The sequence below is a fragment of the Artemia franciscana genome, chromosome 12 (genome assembly GCF_032884065.1).
Source record: "Artemia franciscana chromosome 12, ASM3288406v1, whole genome shotgun sequence".
Taxonomy (NCBI): Eukaryota; Metazoa; Arthropoda; class Branchiopoda; order Anostraca; family Artemiidae; genus Artemia; species Artemia franciscana.
The window spans coordinates 39,517,565-39,535,632 of NC_088874.1; the positions used below are offsets into that span (position 1 = coordinate 39,517,565).

General features: G+C 34.5%; 1 protein-coding gene, 1 long non-coding RNA gene and 1 pseudogene across 2 annotated transcripts; 1 reads left to right on the forward strand and 2 right to left on the reverse strand.

The window, feature by feature from the left end:
- Positions 1 to 5,425: 5,425 nt before the first annotated feature.
- LOC136034212 (uncharacterized) lies at positions 5,426 to 6,324 on the forward strand. Its single transcript, XR_010619143.1, has 2 exons — positions 5,426 to 5,621; positions 6,056 to 6,324. It is a non-coding gene; the product is annotated as an uncharacterized LOC136034212 (long non-coding RNA).
- Positions 6,325 to 15,441: 9,117 nt separating this feature from the next.
- On the reverse strand, positions 15,442 to 17,017 carry LOC136033525 (gastrula zinc finger protein XlCGF71.1-like; annotated as a pseudogene).
- LOC136033527 (zinc finger protein ZFP2-like) lies at positions 15,442 to 18,066 on the reverse strand (the record flags this gene model as incomplete). The annotated part of the gene is given in 1 exon segment (XM_065714270.1): positions 15,442 to 18,066. A coding segment is annotated over 1 exon segment (888 nt), but the record flags the coding sequence as incomplete, so codon positions are not given.
- Positions 18,067 to 18,068: the final 2 nt, after the last annotated feature.

Genomic DNA, 18,068 nt, shown 5'->3' on the forward strand with positions numbered 1-18,068 from the left:
CCAGTCGATGATTATAGCTTGAGTAGATCTGTTCAAATCGGGACAATGTCTAAAATTTGTCCCTATTGCAAGGCCTTGAAATTCAATGGTGAAACAATGGGAATGTGTTGCGCCTCAGGAAAAGTTAAACTTCCGCTATTGGCTGCACCACCAGAGCCATTGAAGACTTTCCTTAATGGAACTACGTCAGAATATAAGCGTTTTTTGTTACAAATCAGAAAATAAAACTCATGTTTCCAAATGACGTCGTTTGAAGCCCAAATCGAAAATCCAGATCAATTTATGTCTACTTTCAAAGTAAAAGGGCAAATTTATCATAGAGCAGGGTCCCTTCTACCATTCTCAGGCGAGAATCATAAATTTTTACAATTGTACTTCATCAGTGATAGAAATTCTGAATTGAATGCACGTTGCGAAATTTCTCCCAACGTTGAAAGGACAATCGTTTCCCAATTGCAACATCTTTTCCACGAAAATAATAATTTAGTGCGTCTGTTCAAAACAGCCATCGATTTGATGCCTACTGATACGCATAAAATTGTTATTTCCGCTGACAAAACGCCTCCTGGCCAACATGTTCGTAAATACAATGCTCCAACTATCGACAAAGTGGCAATCGTTATGGTCGGTGATCAGTTTTTACCTCGAAATATTATTCTTCATAAGCGAAACGCTCAGTTGTTAAGAATTGCTGAAATCATTCAGCATGATCGATCACTCATCGATGCTACGATACCCTACAATATCCTATCATTTTTTGGGATGGAGCCGACGGCTATCATTTTAATATTAAATTGATGAATCCAGCCAATAACAAAGAAATGAATAAGAAATGCAGTGCAATGCATTATTATTCCTATAGGTTAATGATTCGGCAGGATGAAGAAAATTATATTTTAAAATGCCGTGAATTGTTTCATCAATTTGTCGTTGATATGTATGCTAAAATTGAATCAGAACGTTTGCTACATATCCGCCTGAATCAGACCAAGCTCCGCTCTGAACAATACATTCATTTGCCAGATGCAGTTATGAATGACGGTAATACCACAAACGTTGGAAGATTAACAATTTTACCTTCGTCATATGCTGGCAGTCCCCGTCATATGCATGAATATACTCAAGATGCTATTGCGTATGTTCGTCTCTATTGTCGTCCAGATTTATTTATTACATTTACATGTAATCAATCTTGGGACGAGATACTGCAGCTTTTACTTCAAGGACAATCGGCGGTTCATAGGCATGACATTACAGCCCGTGTCTTCCGGCAAAAGTTGAAATCACTGATAAACTACATAGTAAAACTTGAAGTGTTTGGGTCAGTGCGATGCTGGATGTTCTCAGTGGAATGGCAAAAACGAGGTTTGCCACATGCACATATACTAATCAGGCTACATAAAAAAATTACTTCGAACGAAATTGATGATGTGATTTCCGCTGAAATACCTGATAAAAATGTCGATAAGGGGTTACATGATATTATTGTAAAAAATATGATGCATGGACCTTGCGGTGCACTGAACGAAAATTCACCATGCATGGCCAAAGGAAGGTGCACAAAGCAATATCCTCGACTTTTAGTATCCAACACAATTACTGGCAATGATGGTTACCTACAATATAGAAGAAGATCTACTGAAGATGGCGGTAAAACAGTCATAATAAAGAAGCGTAACGGTACCTACATCGAAGTAGATAACCAGTGGGTTGTTCCATATTCCCCATTATTATCAAAAACATTTAATGCACACATAAACGTTGAATACTGTAACTCCGTAAAGGCAATCAAATACATATGTAAATACGTCAACAAAGGCAGTGACATGGCAGTTTTTGGCTTGCAGCCCGAAATCAAAGATTTCGACGAAATGGTACAATATCAGGCTGGAAGATACAAAAGCAGTAATGAAGCTGTTTGGCGAATTCTTTCATTTCCGATACATGAACATAGTCCAGCTGTTGTTCACTTAGCGGTACATTTACAGAATGGTCAAAGTGTTTATTTCTCGGAAACCAACGTGCAACAAAGAGCCCTGAATCCACCGGATACAAAATTAACAGCTTTTTTTTCGCTTTGCAAAAATGATTCTTTTGCAAAAAAACTGCTGTATACTGAAGTGCCTTCGTATTACACATGGAATACTAAAAATAAAGTATTTGAACGTCGAAAACAGGGTAAGTCAGTCGACGGCCAACCTACCATCTTCAAAGATACCACGATAGGAAGACTCTACGCCGTTCACCCATATCAACATGAATGCTTCTTTCTACGCCAGCTTTTGGTGAATGTACCCAGTCCGACATCCTTTGAGTATTTGAGAACTGTAAACGGTACTATACATGACACTTACCGTAGTGCATGCCAAGCTCTGAATTTATTGGAGAATGACCAACACTGGGATAACTGCATCAATGACGCGTGCGAAACGTCAACCCCAAGTCAAATTCGTGCATTGTTTGGCATCATTTTAACAACTTGCTCTCCATCAGCTCCTACAGAGTTATGGGAAAAATATAAGTCAAAAATGTCCAAAGATATACTCCATCGAAAACAGTTAGAGACGTCAGATATGACTTTTGATTTTACATCAGAAATCTATAACTACACTTTAGTTATTATAGAAAATTTGTGCGTACGTATGGCAAACAAACCTCTTCAGGATTTGGGAATGCCTTCACCTAACCGTATCGCTGCTGTTTCGACATGTGTAGAATTGGATCGTGAACAAAGTTACAGTACGAGTGATCTTTTGTCGTATGTACAAAATAACATTTCCAAGTTAACGTTGGAACAAAAAGACATTTATGATACGATAATGCATTGTGTCGATAACAACGTTGGAGAAATTTTCTTTTTTGATGCGCCAGGAGGTACTGGTAAAACGTTTGTGATAAAACTGATTCTGGCATCAATTCGATCAAAAAATGATATAGCGTTGGCAATTGCGTCGTCCGGAATAGCCGCAACATTGCTGCCTGGTGGAAGAACTGTTCATTCCGCTTTGAAATTGCCTCTGAATTTGCATTCTACAGAAACTCCCACGTGCAATATTTCCAAATCATCTGGGATGGGTAAAGTATTGCAGCAATGCAAACTTATTATTTGGGATGAGTGCACAATGGCACACAAAAAATCGCTCGAGGCTCTGGATCAATGCTTGAAAGATTTGAGAGGGAATTCGAAACCCTTTGGCAGCACACTAATATTGCTTGCGGGAGATTTCAGGCAAACATTACCTATAATACCTAGATCAACTCCTGCAGACGAAATGAATGCTTGCCTGAAAAATTCTAATTTATGGGCACACGTAAAAATATTAAAATTAACTACAAATATGCGTGTCCGATTGCAAAACGATGACTCTGGTCAAACATTTTCAGATCAATTGCTGGCAATTGGAAACGTAAAGCTCCCAGTAGACTCAATTTCAGGACGTATACAACTACCTGCTGATTTCTGTAATTTAGTGACGTCCAAAAATGAATTGATTGAAAAAGTATTTCCGAATATTCTAAAAAATTATAAAAATAATAAATGGCTAAGTGAAAGAGCGATTCTCGCAACCAAAAATATAGACGTCCACGAAATCAACAATATTGTTTTGACCAAGATTCGAGACCAAGCAGTCCTTTACAAGTCAGTCGACACAGTTTTGGAACCAAATGAAGCGGTTAATTATCCATCTGAATTTTTAAATTCCATAGATCTTTCAGGGTTTCCACCACACGTACTACAACTAAAAATAGGCGTACCAATAATACTTATAAGAAATATCAACCCACCAAAGCTTTGCAATGGCACGCAACTTGCCGTAAAAAAAACAATGGAAAACCTAATAGAGGCCACAATCTTGACAGGGCCTTTTGAGGGTGAGGCTGTTCTTATTCCTCGCATTCCCATGATTCCAACGGATCTGCCTTTTCAATTTAAAAGATTGCAATTCCCAATTCGATTAGCATTTGCAATCACCATTAACAAAGCTCAAGGTCAATCATTAGAAAAATGTGGTATAGATCTTAATACTGATTGTTTTTCCCATGGAAAATTGTACGTTGCATGTTCGAGGGTCGGTAAACCTGACAATCTATTTATATGCAGCGACAATTGGACAGCGAAGAATGTTGTATATTCGCAAGTTTTACGCAGTTAATTTGTATTGTATCTATCTAACTATCTATCTATATAAAAACGAGTTGTGTGTATGCATGTTTGTTTGTTTGTAAAAAGAGCGTTTGCATATGACGTCATTATTAGTACATACGGCTTTGTATATGCACAGACAATGGGAAAGCCAAGAATGTTGTATATTCGCAATTTTTACGTAGTTTAACTCCTGCAGACGAAATGAATGCTTGCCTGAAAAATTCTAATTTATGGGCACACGTAAAAATATTAAAATTAACTACAAATATGCGTGTCCGATTGCAAAACGATGACTCTGGTCAAACATTTTCAGATCAATTGCTGGCAATTGGAAACGGAAAGCTCCCAGTAGTGGGAAAGCCAAGAATGTTGTATATTCGCCATTTTTACGTAGATTGAAACACATATATAAATCTATCTATATTCACAGGTGGGACACAGGGACACAACTACAATGGCGCGTAACTAATATGGCGCGTAACGACTTACGCGCGCGGGGGGGCTTGGGGGGGCGCAAAGTGCTCTACCAACTAGGTGTTGGGGTGGCGCGAAGCGCCACCCCAACAGCTAGTAATCTATATATATAAAAATAAGTTTTTTTGTTTGTGTGTCTGTCGACTGACGTCATTATAAGGATTAAGCTGTATGTCGTCATGAAGTTAGTTGTCGTCATGTTTGTTATGACGATGCTTAATATATGACGTCATTATAAGTATTTAGGAAGATCGTTCAAAGAGATATTTATAATTGTAAAATGACAACCGGGACACTCAAAGAGAAATTGCAGACTGGGACACCGGGACACAAATGACGACCGGGACACTGGGAATATAAATGACCATCAGGACAGAGGGACACAACTACAACGGGGACGCCGGGGGGCACAGGGGGGATATATAAATGACAACAGAGACACAGGGAATGTTCGATTAGCAATCACCATCAACAAAGCTCAAGGGCAATCATTAGAATAATGAGGTATAGATCTGAATGCGGATTGTTCAGATCTATACCTATATATATATATATATATATATATATATATATATATATATATATATATATATATATATATATATATATATATATATATATATATATATATATATATATATATATATATATATATATATATATATATATATATATATATATATATATATATATATATATATATATATATATATATATATATATATATATATATATATATATATATATATATATATATATATATATATATATACATTAATATATACAAATATATATATATATATCTATATATATAAAAATAAGTTGTCTGTGTGTGGATCTGTGGATCAGGTGACGTCATGTTTGTCCGCATATGACGTCTGAATTATTTCACACTAATACAAAAGAAGAAAAAAACTAAAAAAGGTAAAAACTACAAAAAAAAACTAAAAAGAAAAAAAAAACTAAAAAAGCTAAAAAACTAAAAAAAAACTAAAAAAAGGTAAATATCTAATAACTAAAAAAAAAACTGAAAAAAATAAAAAAAGGCAAAAACTACAAAAAAAAATAAAAACTAATAAAAAAAACTAAAAAAGCTAAAAAACTAAAAAAAATAAAAAAAACTAAAAAAAGGTAAAAAACTAAAAAAAACTAAAAACTAAAAAAGAAAAAAACTAAAAAAAAGGAAAAACTGAAAAATAAAAGAGAAAAAGAAAACTAAAAAAATATGAATAAATATATATAAAAATAAGTTGTTTGTGGGTTATGTCTGTCTGTCTGTCTGTCGAGAGACGTCGTGTTTGTCCGCATATGACGTCTGAATTATTTCACACTAATACAAAAGAAGAAAAAAAACTAAAAAAGGTAAAAACTACTAAAAAAACTAAAAAGAAAAAAAACTAAAAAAGCTAAAAAACTAAAAAAAACTAAAAAAAGGTAAAAAACTAAAAACTAAAAAAAACTGAAAAAACTAAAAAAAGGCAAAAACTAAAAAAAAAAACAAAAAACTAATAAAAAAACTAAAAAAGCTAAAAAACTAAAAAAACTAAAAAAAGGTAAAAAACAAAAAAAACTAAAAACTAAAAAAGAAAAAACTAAAAAAAAGGAAAAAACTGAAAAATAAGAGAAAAAGAAAACTAAAAAAATATTAATAAATATAAAAAATATAAATATAAATATAATATAAATTAGCAATCAACAAAGCACCGAGACACAAATGACGACCGGGACACAGGGAGTATAAATGACGACCAGGACATAAGTAAAAAAAAAAACTAAAAAAACTAAAAAAATGGTAAAAACTACAAAAAAACTAAAAACTAATAAAAAAACTAAAAAATCTAAAAATCTAAATAAACTAAAAAAGAAAAAAAAGGAAAAAAATAAAGGAGAAAAACAAAACTAAAAAACGAATGTACATACAGACCGGGACACCGGGATACAAATGACGACCGGGACACAGGGAATATAAATGACGACCAGGACACAGGGACACAACTACAATGGGGACGCCGGGGGGCACAGGGGGATATAAATGACGACCGGGACACCGGGACACAAGGAATATAAATGACGCCCGGGACACTCAAAGAGAAATCACAGACTGGAACACCGGGACACAAATGACGACCGGGACACAGGGAATATAAATGACGACCGGGACACAGGGACATAACTACAAAGGGGACGCCGGGGTGCACAGGGGGATATATAAATGACGATGGCGACTCAGGGAATGGTCGATTAGCAATCACCATCAACAAAGCTCAAGGGCAAGCATTAGAATCATGAGGTATAGATCTGAATACGGATTGTTTTCCCATGGACCATTATATGTTGCATGTTCAAGAGTCGGTAAATCTGAAAATCTATTTATATGCACAGACAATGGGACAGCAAAGAATGTTGTATATTCGCAAGTTTTACGTAGTTAAAAACACATATATATATATATATATATATATATATATATATATATATATATATATATATATATATATATATATATATCTATCTATATTCACAGGTGGGACATAGGGACACAACTACAATGGCGCGTAACTAATATGGCGCGTAACGACTTACGCGCGCGGGGGGGCTTGGGGGGGGGGCGCGAAGCGCCCCCACCAACTAGGTGTTATATACATATATATACATATATATATATATATATATATATATATATATATATATATATATATATATATATATATATATATATATATATATATATATATATATATATATATATATATATATATATATATATATATATATATATATATATATATATATATATATATATATATATATATATATATATATATATATATATATATATATATTCACAGGTGGGACACAGGGACACAACTACAATGGCGCGTAACTAATATGGCGCGTAACGACTTACGCATGCGGGGGTGGGGCTTTGGCAGCGCGAAGCGCCCCACAAACTAGGTACTGGGGTGGCGCGAAGCGCCATCCCAACACCTAGTCTATATATATATATATATATATATATATATATATATATATATATATATATATATATATATATATATATATATATATATATATATAAATAAGTTGTCTGTCTGTGTATCTGTCTGTCAGGTGACGTCATGTTTCTGTGTCGACTGACATCATGAAGTTAGTTGTCGTCATTTTTGCTATGACGGTGACGTCATTAACGGTATTTAAGACATTTGTTCACGGAAAAATGTTTAATTGTAAAATGACTGAAGAACTTACAATGGGAACAGCCGAGGAAGCTGCTCAAAGTGTTTATGCCAAAAAACTTGCTGCTGATAGAGAAAGTAAGAAAAAAAAAGCGTTCCGAGGAATCACAAGAACAGCAAGAAAACAGGCTTGTAGCTGATAGAGAAAGTAAGAAAAGAAAGCGTGCCGGGGAATCACAAGAACACCAAGAAAACAGGCTTGCGGCTAAAGAACACAAAACCGCGCAGTTAGATGAAAATTCACCTGGACAGCGAGAGTCAAAACATATCAAAACTGAAAATGATAGCGATGATGATTGGGTTAGGGATTTTGACTTGGATAAGGTCATCAATGCCTACCAGATTTAAGTTAAAAAAAAAAACAAAGGTTCGTCGATATGTACTTCATAGTGACGCTGAAAAATAAAGAATACAAAGAAAACTGAAAAAAGAAAAAAGGTAAAAAACTAAAAAAAAACTAAAAAGAAAAAACTCTCAAAGAGAAATTACAGACCGGGACACAAATGACGACCGAGACAGAGGGAATATAAGTGACGACCGGGAACCTCAAAGAGAAATTACAGACTGGGACACCCGGACACAAATGACGACCGGGACAGAGGGAATATAAATGACGACCGGGACACAGGGACACAACTACAACGGGGACGCCGGGGGCACAGGCGGGATATATAAATGACGACCGGGACACAGGGATTGTTCGAATAGAAATTACAGACCGGGACACCGGGACACAAATGACGACCGGGACACCGGGACACAGGGAATATAAATGACGACCGGGACACTCAAAGAGAAATTACAAACTGGGACACCGAGACACAAATGACGACCGGGACACAGGGAATATAAATGACAACCGAGACACAGGGACACATCATTAGAATAATGAGGTATAGATCTGAATACGGATTGTTTTTCCCATGGACAATTATATGTTGCATGTTCAAGAGTCAGTAAACCTGACAATCTATTTATATGCACAGACAATGGGACAGCGAAGAATGTTGTATATTCGCATGTTTTACGTAGTTAAAAACATATATTTATATCTATCTCTATTCACAGGTGGGACACAGGGACACAACTACAATGGCGCGTAACTAATATGGCGCGTAACGACTTACGCGCGCGGGGGGGGCTTGGGGGGCGCGAAGCGCCCCACCAACTAGGTGTTGGGGTGGCGCGAAGCGCCACCCCAACAGCTAGTATATATATATATATATATATATATATATATATATATATATATATATATATATATATATATATATATATATATATATATATATATATATATATATATAAAATGTCTGTGTGATATGTCTGTTACACTCTGTCTGTTTCGCCAGATTATATCTTCTATATATATATAAAAATAAGTTGTATGTATTTTTGTGTTGAGGGTTTGCATATGACGTCTGAAAAATAAAGAAGAAAAAGAAAACAAACTAAAATGTAAAAACTAGGAATTGCATAAATATTTCGAAATATTTTCACGATAGAAAATGGTACAAAAAACTAAAAAAAATAAAAAGAAAAAACTAAAGAAAAAACTAAAAAAAAACTAAAAAAAAAGAATAAAAACTAAAAACTACAAAACATTACAATAAATCAAAAATAAAAACGGCTATTGCCGTTTTTATTTTTGATTTATTGTAATGTTTTGTAATTTAATTGTCAAGCTTACTTATTTGCCCTTTATCTTTGATGATTTTGCCTTTTTAATTTTAAATGTTTGACTTAATGTACTGATTTGAATTTTTTTTTTCTTAACTTTAACTGATATATAAAGCGAATTCGGCTCTATAGAGCTTGTGATAGTCTTTTGAAAATAAATATATCTTATCTTATATCTTATGTTAATGATGCAAACTTTTTCTTTGGGATATTTCAGATTAAAAATACTATTGCTATTTCAAATTCAAGGAAAATTTGAAAGGAGATTTTCCATAGAGGATAATTTCTGCAGGGGTTGGGGAGGTTTGTGTGCCAAAATTTTCCAATGGACAACAACGTTTTTTGCTATTTTTTATTTTATAAAATTAAAAGAAAACCCAAAGCTATTTGGATGTCGAGTCTCACTTTAGGATTGCCTTATAAAATTAAATTTAGAATGAGTAATTCAATATAAAATTTTGCTCATAAATGAGTGCATAATTAGCTCTTTATGATGTCTAACTAGTCAATTACTCTTCCTCTTTAAGCATTCTCTGAGAATTCTAACTTAACACACCAATCCTTCGGATATCGCTTGAACTCAGAACGGACATCCAGTTTCAATCCGACCAGTCCAGGGAAGATCGCCTTAAACACAGAGAGCTTGTTCAGGAACTGAAAGAGAGGACAGCGTCAAGTGAAAAAAAAATCTTGTAATCAGGTACTTGGAAATCATCGGAAAAATCAATGCAGACCTGCTGCAGGCTGCAGTTCCACAGCTGTGGATGATTGTGGACTAAGCTGAAATGTTTCTCATCTGCACAGACTATTGTCACCAGATGAGACTGTAAATAGTTCGTTAGTTTCAGTTGATGATGATATTCATGTATTGGTGAGTTGTCTTCAAGTAGTTTTCATTTTTTCAGTGCTAATTCAGCAGTTTCTTCTGGTGCTTCATAAACTAGACCTCTTTCTGCTGGTGTAATTTTTGCCACTAAATCATTTCTGCACAGTGCAACCAAAAGTGCAACTCATCATGCAAATGATATTTTAAAATTTAGGATTTTTAGTGCGAACGCCGATGACCTCTGCAACAAGGTTCCAGAGCTCCGTCTCCGCCTAGCAAAAGAAACAGTCGATATTGCAGCCGTATCTGGGATATGCCCTGAAAATGTGAGACAGCCCCTTAGAGCCCAAACAATTGATATCAGTGGATACCATCTCATGTCTAATATTGAATCCAGTACCTGCAGGAGAGGTGTTGGAATATATGTCAAAAGCAGTCTTCAGGTGAGCACTTTGATTCCTTCTTACCACTGCTGTGTTTGGGTTGAGAATGTCTGGGTTAGACTGCCGTGTGGTAACTCTATAATAGCACTCAGAGTGGTTTATCGTAGTCCTAATCTCTCACCTTGAATATGAACAATGACTTACTAATATTATCTCTGACACTATCCAGGACTCTTGCAACCAACATGTGGTGATTCTTGGTGACTACAATTTTCGCAATTATGATTGAATTGAAGGTTCTGGTTTTTCAGCCAACGAACAGGAATCGCCATTTCTTACTTGCCTGTCTGAATATTCGCTGTTCCTAACTGTTGACCAGCCTACAGGGTACAGAGATGGTCAAACATCTAACATACTGGACTAGTTATTCTTAATAATCAAGATTTGTGGAATAAAAATGAATTTGATGCCCCTATCAAGTTGCTATGCTGATCATGGTAACAGTGATTATGCTGCTATCCTCACAGAATTGCGCTTGGCTACTACTCAGTCTCTTCATAAACAACACAAAGTCATTGATTACAAGCGTATATCTGAGAAATTTGCTGACTTCGATTAGGATACCATAGTCACTTCGGCCATCAGTGAATATTGGCAGAAATTCAAAGCTGTTTTCCTAGTTTTTGAAAAAGCTCACACTAGAACATTTCGGAGGAAACAGGCAAAAACACCACCCTTCATGACTTGTCTAACTAGCAAACTACTGAACAGGAAGAATCGAACCTGGAAACAGTTTAAAAAAAGAAAACAGCTGCAAACCATCAGAAGTATCAAAAGGTACGGAATGAGGCCACCAAGTCCATCAAACAACCGAAGAAGAGTCATGAAGAAAGGTTAGCTGAAAATATAAAAATAACCCCAAGCTGTTCTGGCAGTATACTTCTGTTAAATGTCGTAATAGGTACTCTGTTCCTGATCTGACCCATCATGATCAGGCAGTTTCAGACCCAGCTATTAAATTTGAGATCCTAAATAACCAGTTTGCATCAGCTCTCACACCAAAAAGTGCTAGTCAGCTCCCGGCTCCTCCCTCTTATACTGTTACTCAACCAATGCCACCTCTAGAGCTAACTGAGGAGTCTATTTTGAAACAACTTGCTTTGTTGGATGTAAATAAATCCTTAGATTGCCCCAAGCTGCAATTTTAAGGTAAATCAATTCTTAAGATATGCTCCATATATTCACAATCATAGTTCATTTTGATTTAGCTCAATGTCCACCAAAATATTACTTCAAAACTTCACCTCAATACCCTTAGCTTACGTAGTAGCAATAGTTGTAGTGACAGTAATAGCAGTATGCAAATAGGACATTTGTTTTTTTTCAACATCACCTACAACAAGTGTAGTAAGTTTTAATTTCACACATGAAACTGTTCCTAAGATATAGCTGATATGCCTTTTGGAAAACCTGTATACAGATGGCATGCTGTGATTCAGCTTAAATGCCCCTCTAACAATTCTCTGAAGATTTAACCTTCATACCCTTAGTACTACTACTACTACTAACAACTCATCACAGCATCAAGCCACTAAAGCCAACACAACTTCACATGCTACACAGCCTTCGCAAGCACATTGACTTATTGAGCCAAATTGGATATGATATGTTGGACATAATAAATTTGATATTGAGTTAAATTGGATACAATCTTTGGATGTGAATGCTTGATTGCTAGAGTTTCGTTTTAAGCGTTATAAGACTTGATATGTTGAAGGAATTAATATGTGCTCAGCATTCATTCTAAGCAGATGCAATAATAGCCAGCAGTGACTGAAAATTTTTGAAGTACTTTCTGCATTCATATTTGGACGGATTAACAAATTATAAGGTGATTGCCCAGCTCACATGGGCCTTCCTATTCGAAGTTAAGTGCATTTTTTTTAAAATACATTTCAATGGTTCAGTTCGCAAAGGATGCTGTTGTTCTAGCAAGATTCAATAATTATCCTATGTGGCCATGCAGAGTGTTGGATATAATTCAGGCCAAGAGCAAAAAAATATCCTATGTTGTATTTTGTTATTGAAGCCATGAAATTGTGACAACAACAGCCTCACACCTATCAACCTTTGTTAGTACTTCATAGGAGGCTAAGAACAAAAATTAATTAGGCATTGCAAACACTTTTGTGGAATTAGCTGATTTTCCTGATAAGCATCTCAAGATTGGTGGTTCAGGTTTACCAGATAGGTCTATATCACAAAGATTTTGAAAGGTAATCAGAAGTCTCTGCCCTCTTGAGGGAGGTAGCTTAGGTACTTCTAAATACCTTCCTAGGCTATACTTTATTTTATAGTCTCATCCGTGAAAGTTTTATTTTCCTGACCTATCCCTTTCCAGATAGAAAAAAGTAGCAAAATTAAAAGTTCTAGTGGCCCTTTCGAAACTCAAAAGTGATTAAACAGCAACTATCCCCTTCCTCCATGCCTCTTTCTTCCTAAATAAACCCAATTAACATTTTGAGTGAGCCATTTGGTAGGAAATAGTCAGAAGACCCAGCAAATATGCCTGCAGGGTAGACTAAACCTTGATAGTCCACCAGACAAGGGCTGTAAATTATTGCCTATTCGTAATATATAAGGTTTTAATCTATAAGGTGGTTAAATATAGTTTAGAGGGGCTCATTCAATTTAAAAGTTCAAGTTTGCTTTTTAAGTGTCAAAAGTGATCGAAAGACAACCAGTTACTGTATATATATAAGCGGCAAATAGCTTATATTTAGTAAAAAACGGCGGCCACCGTGGCGCATCACCAAACATTGGTAACGGCCCACCGCGGCACACCACTGCCTGGCGCTGCTTTTTCTTTTTAGAAAAGTATCAGTTGGTTTTCTTATTGGGGTATCTGTTCAAAATACCCCAGTGACATATCATCCAAATCCAAATAAACCGAAGTCTGTTAAAGCATAACACCCAGGAACGAACTACAAGAACCAATAAGAACAAAATGGCATTTACTACGTAAAGACACAGTATAAATGGAGGAAAACGCAAAATAAGCAACATTACTCAAAATTCCGTAGGATCAAGAGTATTTTTTTGTACTTTTTTGGCACAATATTTTCGAATATACGGTAGAGTTCGCCTCCTTACGTGTCTGTTTTTTTTTCCATTATACTTGCAGTTGTACTCAATGAACCCAACCCTGTGTGTGTCACAATAGTGAAGTAGCTTTTATTCTTCGCGTGAAGAAGAACACAGAAGAAGCTAACGATTGATAGATAAGGTAATGGAAAATTTCCTAGAAAGGCTTATGTATAAACATTATTATTACAAAAGACCTCTATATTACTAGTTTTTCAACTGTGGGCCTGCTTTTGAATACCGTATATTCATTAAAGCTGAAATATGAAATAAACCCCAAAATCTATTAAAATATGACTTAAGGAATTTGTACCCATTGCCTCTCTCACTTTGCTAAAGATTGAAATATTTGGGAGCAATATTATCAGTTAAAGGTGGTTATACAGAATATTTCGCAGAAATGACTAAGAGAAGACAACTTTAAAACGGACAATCTTTCAAATTAGCAAACATATTAATGAAGAGATTAATAAAAGAAAAGTTAACTTTGTGTTTTTTTGTGGTGTTATTTTTTGGAAAGTGGATTTTTTTGTAATGACAATATGATGTATGCCTTAGAACACTGTTTTGTATTAGCTTATTTGGCTTTTAAGGACACTTTTTATTATTATGAAAGAAAAACTTATGATTGGCATATCACGCTTTAGGTTGGATATTACATGGATCACAATCTGTATTCGGCTCTCCCCATAGCCATACAAAAGACCCTAAACCAACCCTCCAACAAGTTGAGCATAAGAAATTATTCTTATTCAGTAACTCTTATCGTAACTCTTTCCAGGAGAACCCCTGGAAAAGAATGTCAATTACAGTTTGAATCTTGCTATGCATTGCAGCACGTCTCTTACACATTGAAACTTGCTGGAACTTACATATTCTATACAAAACACCAAACGTTAAGAGGGAAACCACATATTAAATAACAACAAATGTTAAGCGTAGTATTTCTATTGAAACATATTTGTTGGTCATATATTAGTATTGAGTCAGCCCGCTACCCCTCCATCATCCTTCTGTTTGAAGGTATGCATTAAATCTCCCTAGAACTTTCATATGGAATACAAAACAACGCTAAGTGTCAAATCTGCAACTCTAAACAAATGACTTCGTATAAGATATGGAACGGGCGAATCAATTCATCAGTTTTTTTTTCAAGGCTGAGTATAGTCACACTACTTTATCCAAACAGTTATATATCTTGAAACTTATTAAGTATGGTCCAAAAAGAAATTCCTTTTGCCCCAGTACCCTACTCCCTCAAAATTTGAACAGTAAAAGTCATGTTAAATATGCATGCCTGAGCTAGAAAAACAAAATTAAAATGGAAAGTGTAAGAGGAGAAAAAAAACCTTGATTTAATACATATATATGCGCCCCTTCCCCATCTTATAGGAACAATACAGGTTTTAAGGTAAATTAGTGATTTGATATCTAATAAAACCAAAGCCTTCAACAATAATAGAAGCTTCAGGAGGCTACCAATTTTCCAGGGGCAAAATTTTCCAATTTTCCAGGAGGCTACCTGACATTTTCCAGGGGCAGCAAGATTCATTTTCGAAGTAGATTCACATTTATTATAGGATAAAAGTCAAATAATACAAAAACACAAAGACAATATAAAAAATATTTTTAAAAGGTGAAAAGAAGAGGACTGGAATTTAATTGAGAAAAAAACAACATTTCAGATAAAAACAAAAGTGGAAAAGATGGACAATTCAGAGAACAGTTTATAGGCATGAGCATCTAGTGTTGGGCAACCTGTCAAATTCAATTCTTTGTATAAAATCTTTGATGACGAATTGTCGTAAATTGAGGACCAAGATTTCTACCATATATCATATCCGAAAGGTTTTTCTCTTGTATGTGTTCTTTTATGATGATTATATGACGATCTTTTATGATGATCGTAATTTTAAGTTGAACACTTGTTATACATATAACAATCGAAAGGTTTTCCAGTTTTCCACCAACATGAATTATTTGACTATTAGATAAACCAGATCTTGATCTATAACATTTCTTCCATACTTTTCATTTTGAAGATTTTTGTCAGTAATATGTTCTTTGATGAATAGATAAATTAGAACTTGAAATAAAACGTTTCTTACAAATATCACATTCAAAAGGTTTTTCTCCAGTATGAGTTGTTTGATGATTACATAAGCTGGATCTTGAACTAAAACATTTCTTGTATCAATCACATTCGAAAGGTTTTTTCTTTTTTGAGTTTTTTTGATGACTGGACAAATTACCTTTTGTAGTAAAGTTTCTTACAAATATCACATGCAAAACGTTTTTCTCCCATATGAGTTCTTTGATGAATAGATAAATCGGAACTTGAAGTAAAACACTTCTTACAAATATCACATTCAAAAGGTTTTTCTCTTTGTATGAGTTTTCTGATGACGAGATAAACTGGCACTTACAGTAAAATGTTTCTCACATACGTCACATTTGAAAGGTTTTTCTCCAGTATGAATTCTTTGATGAACAGATAAGTAGGAACTTGTAGTAAAAGATTTCTTACAAATACCACATTCAAAGGGTTTTTCTCCAGTATGAGTTCTTTGATGAGTAGATAAATCGGAACTTAAAGTAAAACATTTCTTACAAATACCTCATTCAAAAGGTTTTTCTCCAGTATGAGTTCTTTTATGATTAGATAAATTGGAACTTGTAGTAAAAGATTTCTTACAAATACCACATTCAAAAGGTTTTTCTCCAGTACGAGTTCTTCGATGAGTAGATAAATCGGAACTTGAAGTAAAAGATTTCTTACAAATATCACATTCAAAAGGTTTTTCTCCAGTATGAGTTCTTTGATGAGTAGATAAATCGGAACTTGAAGTAAAAGATTTCTTACAAATATCACATTCAAAAGGTTTTTCTCCAGTATGAGTTCTTTGATGATTAGATAAATTGGAACTTGTAGTAAAAGATTTCTTACAAATAGCACATTCAAAAAGTTTTTCCCTTTGTATGAGTTCTCTGATGACGAGATAAACTGGCACTTATAGTAAAATTTTTCTAACATACGTCACATTTGAAAGGTTTTTCTCCAGTATGAATTCTTTTATGATTAGATAAATTGGAACTTGAAGTAAAAGATTTCTTACAAATACCACATTCAAAAGGTTTTTCTCCAGTATGAGTTCTTCGATGAGTAGATAAATCGGAACTTGAAGTAAAGATTTCTTACAAATATCACATTCAAAAGGTTTTTCTCCAGTATGAGTTCTTTGATGAACAGATAAATTAGAACTTGAAATAAAACGTTTCTTACAAATATCACATGCAAAAGGTTTTTCCCTTTGTATGAGTTCTCTGATGACGAGATAAACTGGCACTTACAGTAAAATGTTTCTCACATACGTCACATTTGAAAGGTTTTTCTCCAGTATGAATTCTTTTATGAATAGATAAATTGGAACTTGTAGTAAAAGATTTCTTACAAATACCACATTCAAAAGGTTTTTCTCCAGTATGAGTTCTTCGATGAGTAGATAAATCGGAACTTAAAGTAAAACATTTCTTACAAATATCACACTCAAAAGGTTTTTCTCAAGTATGAGTTCTCTGATGACGAGATAAATAGCTATTTGCAGTAAAACATTTCTCACATACATCACATTTGAAAGGTTTTTCCCCGGTATGAGTTCTCTGATGAACAGATAAGTAGGAACTTGTAGTAAAAGATTTCTTACAAATACCACATTCAAAGGGTTTTTCTCCAGTATGAGTTCTTTGATGAGTAGATAAATTGGATCTTGTAATAAAACTTTTCTTACAAATATCACACTCAAAAGGTTTTTCTCCAGTATGAGTTCTCTGATGACGAGATAAATAGCTATTTACAGTAAAACATTTCTCACATACATCACATTTGAAAGGTTTTTCCCCGGTATGAGTTCTCTGATGATAAAACAAACTGGTGCTTGTATTAAAATGTTTCTCACATACAGCACATTTGAAAGGTTTTTCTCCTGTATGAATTCTTTGATGGATAAATAGACGGTCTTTTCGGCGGAATGTTTTCTGACAAATATCGCATGCAAACGGTTTTTCTCCAGTATGAGTTCTTTGATGAGTAGATAAATTGCATCTTGTAGCAAAACTTTTCTTACAAATATCACATTCAAAAGGTTTTTCTCCAGTATGAGTTCTCTGATGACGAGATA